General features: G+C 28.4%; 1 protein-coding gene across 2 annotated transcripts in view; it reads left to right on the top strand.

Moving 5' to 3' along the window:
• Positions 1–514: 514 nt before the first annotated feature.
• The window catches only part of LOC107442376 (carotenoid-cleaving dioxygenase, mitochondrial), a 44,259-nt gene continuing 21,707 nt past the window's right edge, over positions 515–23,066 (top strand). The window contains exons 1-3 of one of the 2 annotated variants that reach the window (XM_043040749.2): positions 515–703; positions 12,136–12,272; positions 19,924–20,048. In XM_043040749.2, the coding sequence (XP_042896683.1) occupies positions 643–703; positions 12,136–12,272; positions 19,924–20,048 (323 nt within the window). In that variant the 5' untranslated portion in view covers positions 515–642. Of the gene's footprint in view, positions 704–11,739; positions 11,855–12,135; positions 12,273–19,923; positions 20,049–23,066 lie in introns of those variants that run through there. The other variant, XM_043040750.2, reaches the window with a different exon arrangement.

Below are 23,066 nucleotides of genomic sequence, written 5' to 3' on the forward strand. Positions count from 1 at the left end.
TATATGAAAAGAAAACCTTCCATTGTCAACCCGATGCGATGTCAGTAAGGGATAATGGGTTGATAATATCATTAATTCGTCGCCCACCACTTTTGAATTTTATAAACACTTTGTTCAAAACAAGCAGTTATCGCAGGGAATTGAATCTAACCCTTTAACTTTAATCATAGCTTTTGACCAAAAACTGACCCTACGAAAACTTATTTAATAATTGGCATAACTCGAAAGTGTGTAAAAGATAGATTACAGTTTTTAAAAATTTCCAATTTCTAATTTACACTTCAAATAAAGATAACATATTTATAACAAATATTTTTAAAAATGAATTTTTAGACAATTTTTATTATGAAATTTCATTTATGATTATTCCGTTCAAAATAATTCAATAGACATAATGCAATTCATATTTGATCAAAAAGTTGTGGTTTTGATGAAAAGAGAAAAAAAAAAAAGGTTTGTTTATCTTTCGGCGTGTGTCCGAAATTGCGCACGCGTTTTTATGACGTCATGTAACAAAAAGAACCGCCTCCCCGTTCCAATTCAAAGAGAATTTCCCTCTGAATTTTCTCACTTTCAGTTTCGATCGAAAGAAGCGCGTGTTTTTCAATTCTTACTTGGTGTTTCGTTTTTTCCTCCAGGATTATGGAACGATTATTCCAATCGATCAAAGACAATACCACTCCACAAAAAGCGGTGATTACCGGTAAGTGCAATTAATTATTATTCGTAAATAAAGATGATTTTTAGATCGAATATCTTCATTCTTAATTAAATTTTATTTTAAGGTAAAGTCTATGTACGCAAACATATTTTATGCAAAAAAAAATATAAAGCTAACAATTAAATTTTAAGTTGAACTCAAATTAGCGAAGTAATATATGAAATTATTTTGTAGAACTAAAATTGGCTTGATGTGCTTTTTTTTTATTTATTTATTTATTTTTTCAAAATGAATACTTTGAAATGAGGGGAAAAAATAATTTGTGTAATATTTCTAACTTTGAATTTTAATATTGAGTCAGGAAATTAAACAATTGATCAATTGAGACACTATTTTTTTAAAATTGCGACTATGTTATAGTAGTCAGGGATCCAAAATCTACTGGAAAAAAAAATGTTTATTAAGGTATCAGACTAGCGCAAAAACATAATTTCGGACTAAATTTTAGAAATTTAGTGTTATAAATTTAGAATCCCTGTAGTCGTAGCTTTCTAAAAAAAACTTTTACTTTTGTTTGTACTTCAAAGTTACAGCAGTTTTCGCGCAAGATAGCAGTTAATAGACTTGTACAAGGTGATAACAATGGAGTTTAAGTTCTTAACTGCGTTTATCACCAAATCAGGTTTTTTTTTTCAGATTTTACACCACCATAAACAAAATATCTCATTGTTTTTACAATAATTGTCCACATTTTTTTATGAGTGTTTATGATTATAGCACGCATATTTTGAACTACAGACTAAGAGAAAAATGTAGAATTTCATTTTTTATGCATATTCTTTCGCAAAGACCCGTGCGGAAATTTTAAAAAAATTTTTTTTAACTACATTGATCCCTAACTCAGAAGTATATGCACTTGCTTTTTAGATAATAGTTCAAAACATACCGTTCAAAATGAAATTCTCAAAGGATTTTTTTGTTTTGTTTTGGGTGATAGAATTTTTTTTACGTGTTCAGCATACTACCTAAAATGGTCATTAAAAAAATTAAAAAAATTTTTTTTGCTAGTTTTATAAGTTTTTACACATAATAAAACATTAAGCTAGCTTTTTCCAAATTTTATATAAATATTCAAAAAAAAAGAATTACATTTTATAGGCTGATTTCGTGACTCAACAATTAGCACTGATAAACTAAATGAAATATAGCCCTTTAAACCAAACTTAATTGGTACTTAATACGTGAAACTTCAATCATTTTATCATTAGAGTGAAATATTTTTTAGGCTAATGTACATTTTAACTTAGTTTATAACATTTAAAATTAATTTTTAGGCAAAAGAAATCCGAAATTTTTAATTTTAAACGTCACGTTTCCCTTATTTTGAACTTTCTTCGATAAAAAATAATTTTGAGAAGTAATGAATTTGTTTATACATGCTCCAATTTTAAAAAAAATTAGTTTGGAGTCTGTTCTGAGTCTCTAAATAAAAATTAAAGTTCAGGACTGAGTCATGAATGTTTAGGCTAAAATATGACTCCAAATCAATTTTCGCTTTGTTTGCATTTTTTTTTAAAAAAACTTTTACCGCTCCAGGGAGCGATTTTCTTCTGTAATAGTGTTTTCTTCTTGTAAATATTTTCGAATTTATTCTTTACCAAAAATGCAGTCAAACTTTTCCTAACAGTGGTCCGAAAGAGACTGAAAATCTAGAGAATTTGGTTTTTCTAATGTTTGAGTTGTACTGATTTTATAATCTTGTTACATCGATTACTTGATGAAAATCTTTTTGTTTGACGCAGTGTATTCACTTCCGACTTGCATCTTCCTTCATTTTTATTATTAAGAGTATACATATTATGCTTCTTGTATATCCCCCATTGTCATATTTTAACTCTTACTCCATTCCTAAATTAAAGTTGCATTCTATATTGCGAGAGTAAGTCGCAGTTCCGTTATCCCTAACTCATTAACGATACGCATTGGCTCTCAAATAAAACAACTATGCCTTTTACTGATTCTTTAGTTACTTTTACCGATAACCTAAACAAATTTCGTGATTCCTCTACCAATAACCTATACAGTTTCCGAGGTAACTTTACCAATAATGTATGCAAACTTCGTGCTACTTTTATGAATAACCTAGTATATGTAAATTTTGCCATTTTTGAGACTATTGGAATCTTATATTTTAATAACCAAATCTCCAAATCAATATTTTTAAATTCGAAATATTAACCGCTTAGTTTTGAAGTTTTCAATTAAATCCAAGTTTTGGAAAAATTTAAAATTGTGTAGTTAAACTCATGTGTTTGAACAAAATAGCATTTTAAATCTGAGTCCAGTGATTTCAAGCATGATATCTTTTTCTTGAGATTAAAAGATGTTCCACCCTGGCGAGAATAATTTATTTAACCCTCAATTCACTGTAGAGCAAAAAAAAAAAGTCCTTATGAAAGCAAATTAGTTTAGAAAGAGCAATTAGTGCAACATATATCCTTATTAGTACGGAGTTTAGTTGCAATATATCTTTTAAACATTTTTAAAACTTATCTTTGCTTTAATCAGCTATGCTTTAATCTGCTTAAAATTAGCTTTACAACTTTTAAACTAAGCTTTACAGATTTTAAAACTAAGCTTTACAGATTTTAAAACTCAGCTTTACAGATTTTAAAACTCAGCTTTACAGATTTTATATCCAACCGATTTTTGAATTATTCTTTCCGTAGTGCGATATAGATGGATAACTGAGATTTTTCTTGACTTATTGTGTTTTTTCTGTAACTTAAGCAATTTGCATAAATTTTTATTTTTATATTCAAAGTGATAGTAAAATTTTTGCTTTCTGTTTATTTTTCAGATTTATAAATTTAAATTAATTTTAACAAGCCCATTACATATCAATAAATTGTATGTTAATGTATGATATTCATGTGATAGTGTGTTTTAGAACTTAAGAAAAAATAGGTATCTTTCTGCCTATAATTGATAATTAAATTTTCATTTTACTACTATTGTGGAAAATCAGTGTCGGAGAGATAATAAGCTGACGGGAATGAGTTTTACAAGTTGTAGGGATACATTGAAACAAGAAGAAAAAAAATCTTATTGGCACAGACGTTCTTAGACATAAAATATCGAAGTTCCGAGTAACGAAGCCCTTAAAGTTATACAAAGAATCTTCAAAAATGACATTTATTATTGGATGATGTAATAGCTGTTAAGAAAACTGGCTTTCAAGAATCCTAAAATAATGAATCATTTATTAGCTCAAAAAAAATGCTGTATCTAAAATTTATCAAAACTAGCAGTTCTAAATCTTTTTGTAGGGAATTTTTTGCTCAAACTCAAAAGAAATCTGTTTATTGCGTAATTGCAATCTTAAAATCAAAATTTTGAAATCCTTGTCAAAAATATAGTTTCCGACCTCAAGTTAATATTTGACAAAAAATTATGGAATACTAAGTAATTATTATCAAAATCAATTCGAAATTTACTAGAAGGTTTAATAGACTTATTCAATCAGACAATTCTCAAGTAAAACAAAATGGTGAAAGATGATTATTAGAAATTATTTTTCTTACTCAAATATTTTAAGTCACCTATTATTGTTAAATGTGATAAAAGTTGATAAATTTAATTGGTCAAATTTCAACTAGTGGCGAATAAGTCTGTATAAATTAAAAATAAAGAAATTTTTTATGTGTTTATTGTGTTTTTAATGATATGGCATTTACAAAGTCTTAGATTATGCACGATGGGTCCCGCAGTGAACTGATCGTTAAGACACGGTTCCCAGCGGATCACCGAAGTCAAGCATCACTGGCTGCGGTCAGTGTGCGGGTGGGCGACCACTTGGATCAGTCTGCGTAGGGTTCGGGGGCGTGCGGTATTGGTCCTCATTAAACTGTTCTACAGTAAAGTGCTCGACTTCTGAAGTATTACTTATTAATTGTTCATTCAATTCTCTTTGTGAAACATGATTTCTGAAATATGAAGAATTTTTCTGATAAAAATCTATTAATTCAATGTAATTTTTTGTGTTTTATGTGTTTTATGTATGTTTTGTCTGTAGAATGTTTGTTCTACTCTCGTGTGCCCTGAATAGGGCGGGTCGAGCTATAAATAAACAATATGTTAGTATTAGAAAATCCATTTTTTATGGAGTCGTAACTTTTCGATTTAATTTAACAATACAACCACTAACATTTCTCTTACTTTCACTCCCACTAATTTTAATACTACATAGATTTTTTTTTGATAAAAAAATAGTGTTTGTCTCCGAAACTATTCGACCGATTTGCTTTAAATTTTGTGTCTAAATACAAGCTTTAGCAACAACAAAAATAATTTCTAAAAAAAAAATTATTACGTTTTGTGCTGCACTTTATCTGTCGTTTACTAAAATTACATAGCTCTAGCTGCATTATATTTTATATAACTTTCTTTGCTTCTGCAGCCCCCCCCCCTTTTTTTTGAAAAATGTGCTTGTTTCATCATAATTTATGGAAAACCTGTATATAAATTAAAATATCAGATATCAGAAATTGAAAAGATATTCTCGTATATTTTAAAAATGAAGTGAAAGCTAAAACGTGGAAATTCCAAAGTCTTTATGCACTTGTCTTAAGACGTTCCCAGCCCTTTCTGTAATCCAGTGTTTCCCAAGTGTGGTACGCGTACCCCCAGGGGTACAAGAACTGTTCAGAGGGGGTACGAGTTCTTATGCGAAATATCTTGCAACAAACGAAAATTTCAAAAAAAATTTCTTTCAAAACAAGGTAGCCATGAAAATTTACGATTACGTATTTTTCTATTGACTGTTTTTCGCAGAGTTAACAGTTAATAATTAGTGGTTTCAACAGCCAGTTGCGATTTTTAACTTTTGTGCAATATTTTACTGTAAAAAATACATTCGTTTTTTTATTAGTGGTACACAGCGTTACGAAAATTTTGGAAAGGGTACACAAAAGTCATAAGTTTGGGAAACACTGCTGTAATCTATTCAACACTGTAACCTTTCAGTTATGTACAAAACTCAGCCAAATCGTGCATCCGAATTAAACATGTCTGCGTAGACCTTTTTTTATGAAATCAACCCATTTACATGAGAAAGTTAAACGCCTCTCAAGGTTACACTGATAATTATCGAAATCAATGTGCACCACGGGGGGATTCCGTAGACATATTTCAACATAATGTCCAACGGAAGCTGGATCTGGGTCACCGGTTCTTGGACTTGAAACACCTTTATGTCAGGTAAACGCCCCTAGGAAATCAATTGGATTTCATAAAAAAATTAACAGTTATTGATCACTCTCTGCAAATTAAAATGAAATTTCCGTAGACTTACTAATTTCGTCAAAAGTTTCAATTTTCGTATATGTGGTTTCAAGCTATGCAAACTGATGGTTATTATATACTTGTGATATTTACTAGCTGAATAAATTTTTAAATTATGTTTCAAGATAATTTAAAGCTTGTATGAACTTAAACAGCTACGAATTCATTTTTATTTGGTTAGCTAAAAGATATTTATTAACCTATACACTACTGAAGTATAAAGGAATACAGCAAAAAAATATTTTGCAGTTCTAACTTTCTATTTTACTGTAACAAAATACGAATTATACTGCCAGGGGGGGGGGTAATAATTTTAGGCCCACAACCGTGGACCTCATGTTTTAACTAAATAAAAGAATATTAATATTTCAAATGTTAAATTACAAAGTAAGAACAAACATGCATAATGTTATACTATGGTCTATTTAAATCCAATGATGAATAGATTTATTAATTATTTAGAGAAAAAGTAAATTTTAAAAAATACGAAGTTTTCTTACAATGAGATGCAAAACTAAACACAATACCAATACTAAACATAATACCAATACTTACCAAAGCTAGAAATCTCAGTTTTAAAACTATTTTAATAATGCAAGCGAAGCAAAATTGTTATTGAAGAAAATTTGACATTAACTATAAAAAATATTTAATTCTTGGGGATAAAATTTCAAAATTATTAAAAAAAACACACACACACAAAGTTAGTTTTTAAATGTTACATTAATATAAAACAATTAATTAAAATACACATAAAAATATAACTAAATACGTTTAAAATTGAATACTTATAATACTATGAGATTTCACTACACTGTCATAAATTGTCATTACGAACCAAAGTCATACATAGACCTACATGTTCTTGACTGTATTATTTTAAGTATTAAGTAAATACAAATTTAAAAGATAACAAAATGCAGATCACAGAACTACTAAGTCAAATAAAATTATTTTTCAAAATAACTGAATTATATAATATTTAAAATGAGTTACATTTTCGAGCATGTGGATTTAGCGTCATTTTTCGAAAATCACTTCCGTTTACGTGGAAAAGGCTTAGCAGAAAGGTCCCAGAAAGTTTAAACTTCTACGAATGTTTCAGTGATAAATTTTCTCATGGCGTTTTTTTTTAGAAGTTAAGAAGCGAAGGTCTATATAATGTGGATCGACGTAATGAAGATTAAGAAAATCAGAAAAACTGTCTGACGTGATCCTGATGAAAACTGATTAAACACAAACTAACGGGTTAAACATGCAGTATGTGATCTTTTCGTGTATATCTCATTGAAAGATAGTTTAATTCCTTCGTAGCTTCATCATTATGACAAAAATTTTGATTTAATTATACTGCATTTCCCCTACCCACGATTTAAATCAGGGAATCACCAGAAATTTTAGAAAACAAAAATTAAATTCTGGCTGACTCGGGGTTTGAACCTTACACTTCATGAATACAAACAGCCACTTCCGATTATGACATGGGGATATCGTGATAACTACATTATTTTTTTTCCCTGTTTTGTATTTAAAAGAAAAACTGTGAGTCTTTATTAACCCTTTGCGGTCGTATTAAGTTTACATGTGGGCGTCATGCTGGTCGGAATTATTTTTCGTTGAACGAACAGTAATACATTCTATGCAAGATTCTTATGGAAAAATAAAATTTTCTTAATTCTTTTTTGAACTTTAGCTATGTGTAACACAATATGTTTTAATTTTATGTAAAAAATTATATTTTATAGTTCTCCCTTGTATGGTATCTTTCAAAGCAGTCTCCAATATGAAGCCCTGGTTTTCGAGAACTTGTGTAGCAAAAATAATTAGTTTCGAGTCTTCCGCCTTTAATTTTTCTGTTTGAACATACGGAACAATCTTTTTATCTTCACAGTGCCGCAATATATGTATTTTGCCATTAAGCTGTGGCTAACATCTTTGCTGCGGTGGCTGAGAGCAGACATACGACTGTAACGGTAAAAAAGCGTTGGTGGCTAAGCGTGGACATATGACCGCAAAGGGTCAATATGGCAATTGTATTGTGGTGATTATTAGTACGATATTAATGTGGCTTCAAAAAATATATATTAGAATTAAACGTCTCAAAATATATAAAGTTTGCATGTTATCAAAGTTTTATGTTATCTTTGGAAACATTTCTTTATTAGTGAGAGTGGTTTTAATTAAATTAAATAAGCCTTCTCAACAACAATAACATTATTCTCGTGTTGTTCTAGCAACAACTTAGTAATAAAAAAATTTATTTGTAACTAATAATATAATGATTGCTTTGACGAAAAGCTTTTTGATATGAGCAGAGAAAGTTTGAGTTTCTTATTTTTCAACTGTAATTTTTTTTCCAAAAGAAAAACTAAGAATAATTATCCTCCTTCCACCAAGTTATTTTCATTCAATTAAAAGTAAAGTAATAATTAAATAAATAATTAAGTTATAATTAAAAATAAGCTCCTAGAAAATTGCTAGGACCTAGAAATCAGATGCAATAAGTAGTTTAAAAAGTATTAAAAATGTTGGTTTCTTTTCGTCGAAAATATGAACAAAAATTTCCGTGTGCAAGTTGCTTCCATCTCTTAATAAATGGTTGATAAGGGTCTGCAAAATTGACAGATTTCAGCATTGAACAAATTTGATGATGCATGATTATTTTGATCTCGATGTTATAATTTGTTAAATTATATAATATCTTCGATAATATACTAGAAGCAATTTATAGTATAAACAAAAATTTTAGTATGCCAAATACTTTGATGACAGGTTTGAAGGAAATACCAAATTATTTTTTTTACAATAATATTTTGAAATAAGTTGAGTGAAACGAAATAAAAATGTTCTTAAAACTGGGAAAGCACATCGTTAGAGTGGTTACTTCGTATGTTTATTTTATAAAACTTAGCGAGTTAATTAAAATACACTAATGGCCTATTAGTGCAACTCTAATGCGAAGTTACCAATCAAATCATATCTGATAAATTTTAGTAAAAATACTATTTTGTGAAGGGTTGATAAGTTCACGTACTAATTGGTAAAAAAAATACTAAAAATCAACATTTAATGTGAAATACAATAAAATTAAGAAAAGTGCCTAAAAGTAAATCTATTTTAAAAAAAGTATCTTAAAGACGAATTTTAAAATCCTTCTTCAAAGAACTGGATGGAAAAATTTCTCAACTTATTAATTAATATAAAGAAATAAAAAAAATCGAAGGATTTATCTCCTTATGTATTTAATAATTATCGAGAATTATGCACGAAATTCAGTTGAAATCATTACAAAATCATGCATGATTTCTTAATCTAATTTTGCAGAATGTTGAAATGAAATCGCAGTAATTAACATTGATATCGCATAATTACAATGGTAATTAAGCTTTTTATTCAAATGACCCTTGTATACATTATTTTTCGACGAGTTTTTTTTATAATGTTACTATCACTTCAATTGCAAGTTTTTCATAACTAATTTAGAGCGCAGTTCTGGATTCGTAACAATTGGAGATCTAAAACTTTCATAACTAGGATATATCTGAACTCGCGATTTATTTAATTTTTGAAATCGATTCTAATCAAATCAAATAAATCCAGAATTCAGATAAAGCATTGTTAAAAATTTCTCAACTTATTAATTAATGTAAGCAAATAAAAAAAATCGAAGGATATATCTCCTAACGTATTTAATAATTATCGAGAATTAGGCACGAAATTCAGTTGAAATCATTACAAAATGGTGTATGATATCTTAATCTAATTTTGCAGAATGTTGAAATGAAATCACAGTAATTAACATCGATATCGCATAATTACAATGGTAATTAAGCTTTTTATTCAAATGACACTTGTATACATTATTTTTCGACGAGTTTTTCTATAATGTTACTATCACTTCAACTGTAAGTTTTTCTTATCTAATTTAGAGCGTAGTTTTGGATTTGTAACAATTGGAGATCTAAGATTTTCATAACTAGGATATATCTGAACTCGCGATTTATTTAATTTTTGAAATCGAACCTAATCAAATCAAATAAATCCAGAATTCAGATAAAGTATTGTTTATAATAATAGTAATGTTTCTAGCTTAATCACAATGTTATTCCAAGGAAGGCTTAACCTTTCAAAACATTTTGAAATTTCAATTCAAAAGTTCATTTTTTTTAAGTCGAAGCAAATTCACATTGTTTATAAATTAACGTAGTTTAAAAGCTGTTCTAATCAATACATATTTTAGTATCATTACTTGATTAAAAACTTCATTCGCTTTAAAAATACCCAAATTGAAAATAGCAGTTAACATGTTTCAAGAGCTCAAAAACAAGTGCCCATTTTCAAGACTTTCCAGACGGGAATGAATCGAAACGAAATTGATTTAAATTATGAAACGTTAAGTTTTCAACGAAAAAATGAAAGTGAGAAACATAATTAAAAAAATCACAGTAGCCGAGAGAGAAATGAGAAGATCGCGTCAGTTCCTTGGGATTGTTGTTTTAGGATCATTTAAAAAACTGGAAAATCTATTTTTTAAAAAGTCTGATTGCCTTTAATTTTTTGACCCTTACAAAACATAGATTTGCATTTAAAAAATATAATGAAAGATAAAAACTATGGTTTTTATATAGGTATTTAAATAATATTAATTCATTTACTTTATAAAAACTTTCGTTTAGATCTCATTTAATTTCTAACTGCAATATCTAATTAACGTTTCTTAATGTCTCTCAAATTGGAAAATAATTCGAATCTAATTTCTCTTTCTCACTATTCGTTCTCTGAGTGCAAACATGAAGTGAAGGTTGTATGCGGTCGAATCACTTGTTGTCTAACACACGTGAAATCGGCCATTGACCAAGATGAAGATGAATCCATCAAAGAAAATGAGGACAAACACGTTACCCAATAATTAGAAAGATGAACGTTATTATTTCGTAAAAGCCCCGATTACGTAACAAAATAATAACATTATTTAGGTAATTTGAATGCGCGTGATAGTAATAAGAATGAAAGGCTTTCTTTTCTAACTTGGCATGGATTTTTTTATTTATGTAAATATTCGTAATACTCTGGCATGTTTTAAGCCACTGTTTGCGTTAAGTGTCTTTACTTGCAACAGAGTAGAGCCAATTTTTTAAATAGTGCTAAGTACACTTTTTGTTCAATACAATACAAGTAGGTTTCACCTGCATATAATCCTTGTGTGAATTGGAAAAGATTCAATGTCGAAATTAGTAAATCTCTTTCAGAAAGAGTGCCATTATCTTAACAAACATTACGCATGCCACTTTCAACATTGTAAAAAAAGTAAACATGGAAAATGATATATATGTTGGCTGATTTTGGTAGTACTGTACGTGAAAAAAGTATAAGGACAACGTTAAATTGAAGTAAAATATGCTTTATTTTCATTTCATCTAAATGATATTTTTTTATGTTTGGCTTCTGTTACACAATTTTTTAAAAGCATTTATGACACATAAAAGAAACAATATTTAGCTTCAAAATACTAATTTCACAAAAATTCAACTCTGAAGGAAATACGGAAAAAAGTATAAAGACATGTTCCATAATACTTAAAATTTTCTTCAACTAAGAAAATTTTTTTTTCAAGCAGAGAGGCTTGAAAGAAAGCGCCCACGAACAATTTTTTCCAAGCATCTTTGATAGCGAAGATAAGATTCTGTTAGCTTTGACATTGTGGGTCATTTTGATTATCTTCTCGGGTTAGTAAATCACATGAGTTTACGATTTGATTAAGATCGTGATTCTTTGACAGCAAATCAAGTAAATTTACACAATTAGCTTCAAACCAGAGCGTGATCCAGTTGAAAAATATAGTACCCTGAAGTAAGTAAATTAGTACAAATATGTTGATAGTTCACTTTATGCCCATACATGGGAATTGCGCTATGATTCCCCTTTTTTTTTGTTGCTTGCTCCTCTAATTGATTTCAGCAGTATATTTTGTGGCATAAATTTTATAAAAATACGAATCGTTTTAATCTATTAAGATTCAAATCATACCAGAACTATTTGAGTTTTTGCTATAATTTTTAAGTCTTAATGAACTTCGTTGAAAATCATATGCTCTTATCTATTTTTAAACTAATATTTTTTTATTATTGCAGGAAAGATTCCTGATTGGGTAGAAGGGCAGCTGTTCAGAATTGGGCCAGCCAAATGGGATTTCGAAGATGGATTCTTTGTTAATCACTGGTTGGATGGATGCGCCTTAATGTATAAATTCGTCATCAGAAATGGATACGTAAGTAACTAAATTTATCTAAATCCTTTTAAATTTATGATGTAAATTAATAGTTTCTTTGCTGTAAGTTTTTAAATAGGGGAGAGTGGGGTCAATTGTAACATTTTTTACTTAACTATTTTTAACTAACAAAAAATCCAATATATTATTAGTATTAATTGACAGACGAGTAAAGTAGACTATCCTGTACTAGAAAAAAAATACCTTAAATGTTATTATATTAGTTATTAACAATTTCTGACAGTCGTGCACTTGTTACAATCGTCCCCACTTACGGGGTCAATTGTAACAGTTCATAAATTCAACTAAAACCTAGTTAATTATACATTTTATCATAGTTGTGATATATTTTTTTATTGATCAAAATAGTAGTGATATTTTAGGAGTTAATATAATAATGAGCAGAGACCTAAAGGGTTAAACTTTTAACTTTAAGGGGCTAAAAATTTTAATTTATGCTGGGAAAGGTGGCAAATAAAATAATGCACATGCAACATAATATAAATGACATAGAAAACTATTGGTGGTTCTTTAAGAGTTAAGTAAGAGTAAAGAGTTTGCAAACATAAGATTATTTATTTTCAGCTGTTACAATTGTCCCTTTACTTATTGTTGCAATCGTCCCCAAGACGCCATTTCAGCTTCATTTGTTAAAAGCAATGCTAGTTAATTAACAAAACTAATCTTTTTTTTTAAAATGCTAATTAAGGAGTCCACTTACATATTCGGTTAAGAATTTTTATTTGTTTAAACAAAATTACTTTGCTACAATATAATATTCTAATACCAAAAAAAGTACTTGCGTACCGTGAAAATATCTTTTGTGATGTAACTCTTTCAAAAGTACATAAAAATGGTTGCCAGCAGGGGTGTACATGTAGATTTATTAAATACACCTTGTGCGCCACCTAGGAACCAAATCTAGAACCCGACATTCGAAATTTTTGCTCTGTTACAATCGTACCTTGTTACAATTGACCCCACTCTCCCCTACTCATTGGAATAAAAAAAATTTGGGGCAATTTAAAATTAATTATAAAATTGTTTTAAGCAGTTTCTAGTTACTAGTTTAAGCAGTTTCTAGTTACTTTAAAAGTATCTCCGTCGAAGTTTTTTCTTCCAGTCCTTTTTCAATTCGTCGGTCATTTTTTAGACCCACGGTATATGCATGTGGGTATTTTTTATTCGAAAATATGCACTAAAAATATACACAGAAAAATGCGTTCTAAATCTGGAAAACTTTGACACTTATCCGATCGAATCACATGATTAAAAAAAAAAAAATTCTGGAAAAAAAGATATCGAAAAAATTACAGAAAAAAGATAAAACTATCTGAAGGAAAAAGTCCTGCAGTATTATATCACGCAAGTTGATAATTAAGAAAAGATATTTAATCACCTCTAAATTTCGGTAATTGATAAGGAATTAAAATCTGATAGTTGGTTAAGAATGCAAAATATTAGTAAATCTGTAATCTAATATTTATCTAATTAGGTCCGTTTTACCCAAATCATCCAGCGTTTGTACTTTGGGTCGATCTTTATACTATAATAACTGATAAGTTTCAAACATTAACAGTATCTTATCTTTATTACTAATAATTCATTGCGAGATTGTCACAAGTGACAAAAAAAAAAGTTAACCTACTTATTTAAGGTCAGTCTCAATTTTATTTGCAATCATTTTCTTTCAAATGCAGTTAATTTAAGTAAAAAATGAAATCAAACAATATTGGTAAATTGGTGCTCTCAAATTAATGTATCTGTAAGGAAAAAAATTAAAAAGTAATCTGACTAGATGTTTTTGAAGAAGGTGGAAGTAAGAACATTAAACTAGTTTAATTGCCGAATGAAACTCGGTCGAATAATCAAATCCGCCTCTTATCCATTTCTTCCAACAATTAACATGTTTTGATAAAAATGAATAATCCCAATTAAATTGGAAAGCTAAAAATAAGATATTCAATTTGCTTCATAACTGTTAGATCGACATGTAACGAACAATCGAACACAACGCTCCTAGTCAAAGAACCAATTGAATAATGAAAATGAAACAGGAAAATTTATGAAAATACGGAGCTGTCAGCGAAAATAAAATAGACTGGAAAATAACAGAGTGCATAGTGGTTACCAAAAAAGTGATCAACTCTCGGACCAAAATCCAATCCCTCTTAAAATTTTTCCAAGCAACTAACAGATTCTAGCAGTTCACTCCAACATTGTGCTATCTACCCAGCCCCAACCTAAATTAAGCCTTACCTATTGAAATTCTCAATAAAAGCAGACGATAAAGTTAGAAGACCTTTTTAGAACAAGAAAGATGTTTGGTTTTTTTAGAGATTAGTTTAGTTTTGAAATTTGAGTTTTCATACAACCCGTTACGGGTTTATCTAGTATGTTCTATAATATTTTAAAAAATTTATCTATCCCGTTACGGGTTAGTTTTCATATATACCGTTACGGGCAGTTTTTGTAGTTTGTTTTATAAGATTTAACTATCCCGTTAGCGTATTGACAAAACATACCGTAGATTGTAAACGTGGCGATTGCAGGTGGAGTTGGCGATGGATTACGCGTAAATGTGGTGGGAGAACGAAATTACATTAACCTAAGCAGTGTAATTCGATATTCTTTTTCCTCGACGCGCCATTATGAATAAAAATAACTCATTAATTCCTTTTAGCAGAGAAAATAAAAAAGAAAATAACACCTTTTTATTGTCAGGATCACTTTACAAATACACTGTATTCATATTTTATTAAGCGCTATAATTTATATTTTATAAAACGATCTAGTTTTTTGATAAAACAGATTCAATTTTTTAATTTTTTTTACAAGAATTGTGTTTGCGAAGAAATAAAAATAATTTATTAATGAACCAATCACAAAAAATAACGTAACATTTTAATACTATGTTTTATTGAAACGCTATTTTGAAGAATTAATTCTATTTAACTTTTATTGTAAGAAAACATAACCTGTTTTATTTTAGTGATATTTTCTATGAAATCAATATTCTCTATAAAAGAATAATGTAAGCTTTTTTATAAAGATTATTTTTTTAGAAATTAACAAAGACATATTATTTACTAGAAAAAAAATAGAGTATTCAAAAATGTTATCACGCTTTAAAGTAATAGTTTCTTGTAAACGAAATAATCAATATTTTTAAAATAAAGTTTGAAAGCGTTTGTTTCATTACTAGAAGCATTCATTATAAAAAAATTATATATTAAATTACTTTTTTGCATAATTTTATGAAATAACTTTTTTTTGGAATGAGATGAGATTTTAAACTTTGTGAAAAATTGATTCAATTCCTTAATATATATAAAAGTCGGTAAATACTTCATTCATTATGGAGGTCATAGATAACTTGATACCTTTTCAATATAAGAATAATAAATGCAATTAATAGAAAATGCACAATTTTAAAAATATATTTTATTTACACGCATTGCGTACAGGTTATAATGCAACTATCATACGTAACATAAATTTATAGATTCCTAAATACTGTTATATGAGTTTGGTAATTAAAAATATAATTAAAAAATAACATAATTAAAAAATAACATAATTAAAAAAAATTTCAACCTTCAATTAAAAACTTCCTGTTGTCATATATTAATAATAATTATAATTTTTAGCAACTTTTTTGGGCACAAATTTTTAATTCTCGAACTTAATACTATCCTTTATATGAAAATATCAGAAAATTTATAAAAGAAAAACTATATTTTAAAATTGAGACATTGGCGACAACAGAGGTTAGATGTATGTGCTGAGTTTAAATAAATTATATGTTATAAAACTCACATTTAAGATTTAGATCAATTTATTATCAGGTCATAAGAGTGTTTTTTAATAAATAAATGTAGTGATTGTTTGATTTACAATTGTAAGGTCCTGGGTGTTTAATGTTAAGTTATACATTTCTTTAGAAATAATATTTGAAATATGCAAAGCAGGGCGGCATTCATTTCAACTTAAAAATCATCAACTTAACTTTCAATAACTATAGATAAATAAAAAACAAAAGTTTGATAAAAACTTTAAAAGAAATACTTTTAGAAAAATTCTTTCTAAATAATATTTAAAAAAAACACAATCACTTCGTCTAATGCCCTTACTTCAACCTCCTTCGAGTTATGCTTACTTTATAAATTTAATCTCAACTTTATTTTTCTTTTCACTTTTAAACTGTAAAAGACTTTTTCTCCATTTGTAAATTATGAAAAAAGTTATTAATCTGATTGCGTAAACAGTTAATTTATTAAAATTGAACATTCTCAATTAATTCCTTTTAATAGTCATTTATATTATTAATAATAATTATTTGCACAAAATTATAATAGAGGAAAGTTTGATTAGAAATTTAAAAGTTCTTGCTACAATAATTAGGGAATTTCTATTGACAAATTCAAGTAATTTTTTTTCCGGAACAAAATGCATTTTTATTTAAAATGGAACAGTACTGACTTAACATTTATACGATAAAACACTCTCTAATCGCTAACACCGATGACAGGAAAAAAATTTCGTTTTTTTTTTTTTTTTCCACAAAAAGTTTAGAACTTAAAATGTTGTTCTTTCATTATAAAGCAATAGCATAATATTCTCGTATCATGTAAAACTTGATAACGAAGTTACTTATCTACCGTTTTACAGTTATAAAATGAAATGATTATTGAATTCTACTTGCATTTTAAAATGTCAATGTCTCCATCGTTCAATGAATTTTACGATTATTTTTATAAAACTGTGTATAATGAACATTTCAACTAAAATAATTAGTACAAAATAGCTGCTAATAATTCTCTTAAACATTTATAAATATTATACATTTATAAATTTCAGCTTTTCGCATTATTGCTAAATAACCTCTACGTCGAAAAATATTTAAGGAATTCCATAATAACTGAAAATTAAATAAAATTTAAAAAAAATTGTAAATGGTTATCGAGCAGAACCATTAAGTTTAATTAATGAATATAGAATTAGTAACAAAGTCACTGCTGAACAATAATTTTTTTTTAAATCTTTTAAGTAAACAAACTTTATTGTAATAATCATTTCATTATTAAGGATTAGAGGTTATTGTGAAATTATTAATTTTAATAAGTGGATGAGTAGGTAAAGAAGTTCACTACTCGAAATACGCGTATACATTTAATGAAAGTTATGAAAATACAGAAGGGGGCTATGGAGGTAATAATATATAATTTTTTTTATCTTAGTTTTATTACGATCTTCTAAAAAACGCTAATAAACACAATTATGTTAACAAATACAAACGATTATGTCGGAGCTATAACAAAAAAATACGCTTTATATTTCATTTAATGCAGAAGAATCTAATGAAGATCAGCTTATTTGAAACTCTGAAATGTGACACCCATATATAACTTGGTGAATGATAGATACGTGATACCGAAAACAAAACAAAAACATAAGCACACAGCTGTTTGGCGATTTGCGAGACGCTCCTTCAACGCCGATAGATATTTTCGCCAACCCCTTTACAATCTACGGTATGTTTTGTCAATACGCATCCCGTTACGGGTACTTTATATTTGTTACTGTATTTGTTGTGGTGTGAAATAAATGTTTTTTTAATGAAACAAAGAACTGTTTCTTAATATACACTGAAGAGCCAAAAAAACAGGTATACCTGCCTAATATAGTGTAGGGCCTCCGCGAGCACGCAGAAGTGCCGCAACACGACGTGGCATGGATTCGATCAATGTGTGATGTAGTGCTGGAGATTATTGACACCATGAATCCTGCAGGGCTGTCCACAAACCAGTGGGAATAAGAGGGAGTGGGGATATCTTCTGAACATTACGTTGCAAGGCATCCCAAATATGTTCAATAATGTTCATGTCTGGGAGTTGATCCAAGAGCACTCTTCTGAATTTAGACACTTCCGCTGGCCACCAAAATCCCCAGACATAAACATTATTGAGCATATTTGGGATGACTTTCAACGTGATGTTCAGAAGATATCCCAACCCCCTCTTACTCCCACTGGTTTATGGACTGCCCTGCAGGATTCGGGGTGTCAATCTCCAGCACTACTTCACACATTGATTGAATCGATGCCACGTCGTGTTGCGGCACTTCTGCGTGCTCGCGGAGGCCCTACACGATATTAGGCAGCTATACCAGTTTTTTTTAGCTCTTCAGTGTAGCTTGATATGCTACAATGTGTAACCACACTTCTTTTACATCATACTTTTCAAGAAAAAGACTTAAAAAACATAACAGAACAATATATTTTAATGCGAAAGTTTTTTGTATCAAAACAATTGAGCATTTGTCAGATTATCGAGTTTAATATCACTATATTTGCAGATATTCAGTTATATAAATATGTATCATATTTTATCAATAATGACTGAATTGCTTTCAGAAGTGTGATGTTTATTTAATCTGATAATTTCTAATCTCTTTTGATTTCATTTCGAAACCTTCAAACGCATAATCAACTTTTATTTTCTTTTAAAAAATATTCCGGGGGAGACAGATTTTCCATATCATCAATTTCATCTATTTGTTATCGTATTCAATTAAGCAGAACGTTTTTATTTTATTGATAATAAAGCCTCCTTCTTCAACAGTGATTCACTCTTGGAAAGTTTATTGCTTTTACATAAATCACTGGTTTTGCAGGTTCCCTAGTGACTTATACTTTTCTATACCTCGTTATCTTTTCTATACCTTTTCTCTGAAGCACACATTTTAATTTTGTTAACCTTTCAGTATGCAATATCGAAATAAATTTCGCTTTGAGTTAAGCACTGTATAGCTTTTGGGCTAGGTAGTTGAGAAGGGAATAAAAGAAATGTTTTAAAAACATACTAAAAAGAATTTTTAAGTCTTAAAAATAATTTGCTTTAAATACAAAATCAACTTGGTTTTAAAGATTTCGAAAACTCTTGAAATCTTTCGTGGTAGTATTTCATTTTTATTTTTGTCTATTCACGAGACTCGATAATAATCATTTGATTTAGATCAGAGCCTTAATTTATAACCTTGAATTTTACCTTAAATCAATCAAATATGCAATAATATTTTAAAACTTTAAGAATAAATGATTCACTTATTAAGGAAAAGGTAACATTTATTAACAATTGCAATAAATGATAAAAAATTTTTAATAACTTATACATTCCAATTTCAGTGATTCGTGGTGTAATTTGGACTTTATGCTTTTATAACTTCCATAATTAGACATCAAATATACTATCGAATAGGTCGGTCTTTTTTGCAGAATAATATACTGCGGGAAAAATCCTTCATGAAAAATTCTCTTTCACCTACATAAGTAATTTAAAATGTATAAGTATAGAAAAAAGTAAGTTTAGTTAAACTATGAACTTTCGAATACAGAAGAAATGATTTCGAAATATCCTAATGCTAACAAATTACACCAAGATCACTTCCTCATGGTGCAATCCTGAAGAAATATTCTATTTTTTGACAATAAAACAAACCAAAGGAAGAAACTGAAAATCAAACAAACCTCTACATCAGTCGCTGATCCGGGTACCTTTCATAATTATTTTTAAGTGGTTCGAGTCAAAAATTAGTAACGGACCACTAATCCCTGCTTTCCAGTCGCAGAACTAATGTGATTTTATTACAGGTTGATGTTATGTCAAAGTTTTTGGATACTGTAGCATACCAGAAGATGACACTAGTCAATAGACCTGTCTTTACAGAGTTTGGAACCAAGTCCTATCCAGATCCTTGCAAAAACGTTTTCTCAAGGTGACTTTTTCTCTTTAAAATACTCTCACTGGTTTTCAAATTTTCAGAATTATTCCAGAACTACTGAGTGATTATTCGGTATGAATATAGATTGATGTAATACAAGTAAAATAACCATTCAACGCTTATAATACGCGCACGTGATCTTATGTCACTAACGCTCATTGAAGCCACGAGGAATGAAATAGTGGTCAATCAGATCAAATAAGAAAATGGTCAGTATTTTTTTTTTTTTTTTGTTCGATTGTCGAATGATAGTAAAGCCCCATTTTACAGCTGCCTATCTGACAACGTAATTTCATATTGGAAAAAAATCAGTTTCGAAGTTCATGTGGCAATTGTTCCTACATTTTCAGGAATGCTGTTTGCCAGTTCAGATTTTCAGTGAAGGATTGGAAGATCTAATTGTCCTCCTCATAGTCTGCCAGGCAGCGACTTTCCACATTGGCGACTCCCGGGCACCTCTTTGGCACCGTATTTTGAAATTCGCCAAGTCGGGTCTCGCATTTTCTCGCGAGAATCTTCGAACACTATTTCGAGCATGTTTCACTTGGAGCATACGATTTAAAAAACGCATGAGTGAACATGAGGTGTGAATAAATTTAGGTGCTTCATAAGTTTTTGTGTATTATCAGTCTCTTTATTATCGGCCTTTCAGAAACACTTTTTTATTTCTTAGTTTTTTTTTGTTTCCTATTTAGTTTTAAACTTCTTTTACAATTCTTATCTCGTTTCCGAAAAGATTTAGTTTGTTTAATATCTGAATTTTTTTCTTCCTCTTCTGTGAGTAGGATATATCGATAGCTTTTTAATTATTTTCATAAATTTATGTCAAATAATTTATGGTATCTTTACCAAGTATGTGGCAGGAATATTTAATAATGCAGCAGGCTTTTGTACCTTATTGTTTAGTTTTTAAATCCTTTAATTGAAGTAACTGCACACTTTATGAGTTTCAAGCATTTTCTTTTTGTATGTGTGTCAAGATGTGGAGATTGTTGCTGTTAGCTTTATACCTTAATTTGTTCCTTTTTTCCTTTTTTGAGACTGATATCAATGATTAAATTTGATGTAATGAATTACAGTTTTTGTGCCAATAATATTTACGTCCAAACAATCGTAGTTAGCTTTGACACTTTTTTGTAAATGTTATGTCCCAAACGATAATTCCTTTATGCGTGTTAGCCATTTCCGCAGCTTTGGTCGTCAAGGGTTAAAATTGTGTAGCAGTTAAAGCAAATTTATTAGGTTAACACAATTTTGATAGTAGAAAACTTTTTATGATTTGTAAAATAAAAAATATATTGCTTGTATAATTTAAACAGTAAGCATCTACTTTGACATTCTCATATCATAACTATATAACAATTTAAAGACCATCTGTTTATTTATTCCTGATTCAGGAAAGACTTCATGTATTTCAAGATATTGAGTCAAATAAGATAATCTTAATAATTTTTATATTTAATAATTTACTTTAAATAAAGAAAGTAGTTTTAAAGCAACTTTCCTCTAAAACAATTAATAGATGTTATAATAAAGCAAAACTCTTACGATCAGTTATCGCAGCAAAAGTAACATTTTTATTACCAAATAAGATAAAAGTATTACCATTCTGCAAGGGACAGAGAAAAAAATAGGTCATACAGTTTTCAGACACACAGAATGCATGACAATCTAAGAATAAATGTTTGAACTTTTAAAGCAAATTACAAGCAATTAAAGCAATTGTGTAAACAAAAATAATTAAATAAAAATAAATATAAAAAAAACAAGTTGCTACAAATGAGACAATTATGATTCGATCAATTCAAAAATTCTTTTGAAATTTTAAAGACTAATGAATACTTTAAAAATAATAACAAAAAGTTTTCTGTGTCTCCTTTTGAAACAGAATATAAATTTAAAATACACATCTCACTTTTTTTTTATCCTGCATTTTCTCTTATTCGTTCGTATTAAAATAGATGAATTGTGCTAAATTACGTTACCTTAAGTTTGTAAATGTGTTTTTGTACTAAGGGGAAAAAAGGCTTCATTTTAGAGTGACAATAAATTTAATAATTTTCATAGTACTTTTATCTTTATTAAAAACTCATATCTTTATTAGAAGCGCATAAATTGAATAAAAAAAATTGTAAAATAAATAAACCAACGGCTGAGTTACAGAATCGAGTTTGCTAAAATTTTTATAAAATTAGGAATAAAAAGTTACAAGATGCATAAGTTATGATAGTAATGAAGCGTAGCATGAAAGGATAAGTACATAGCAAAATATATGATAAAATTAATTAGGAAACAAATAAAAAGCAGGTGAATAATTTGAGATATGCACAAATAACAGTGATAGTAGCAAGAGTATAGGAAAATATCGGAATTTTTCCTGACAAATTTAAGATACTTTAAAAAGAAGTTCAGCCGCCAAAATTTAAAGTTTTAATAAATATGATTTGATATTATAAAAGAAAAATTAACTATACGAAAATAGTAGTGAATATAAATTTGTTTCTTTGTATCATGGGCTTTATTTAAAAATATTTTTCCCCTCATTTTCATAATTCTGGAAAATATTTACACAAATTTAATGAAAATGTTTCTCATTTTTTTTAAAGACTCTTATGAAGAAAATATTTTCATTCAAAAGTTGCTCATTATAAAATATATGTAATGTTTTATTTTCTAAAGATATTGTAAGCATTTTGAAGGAAGATACATATTTTTTCTAAAATAGAAATAATTGAAAAATCCTTGTAAAAATGAAGGAATTGAAATAATTATTTTTCATACAGCGTAAAAAAAATTTGATACTTTCTTTTAAAAATAAAAGCTAAAAATATGAATTAATGTGATGAGGTAATTTTTTTAACTTAATTAAGGTTTTCAAAAGAAATTGATTATTCTGAAGGCATAAATATTTTATTACTCCAATTTTTTATTTAATTTACAGGAATAGTTTCAATTTGAAAATTTATTTTAACCAAAATATTTGAGTAATTAACTGAAATAATTGTGTGTATG

Source organism: Parasteatoda tepidariorum, chromosome 10 (genome assembly GCF_043381705.1).
Source record: "Parasteatoda tepidariorum isolate YZ-2023 chromosome 10, CAS_Ptep_4.0, whole genome shotgun sequence".
Lineage (NCBI taxonomy): Eukaryota > Metazoa > Arthropoda > Arachnida > Araneae > Theridiidae > Parasteatoda > Parasteatoda tepidariorum.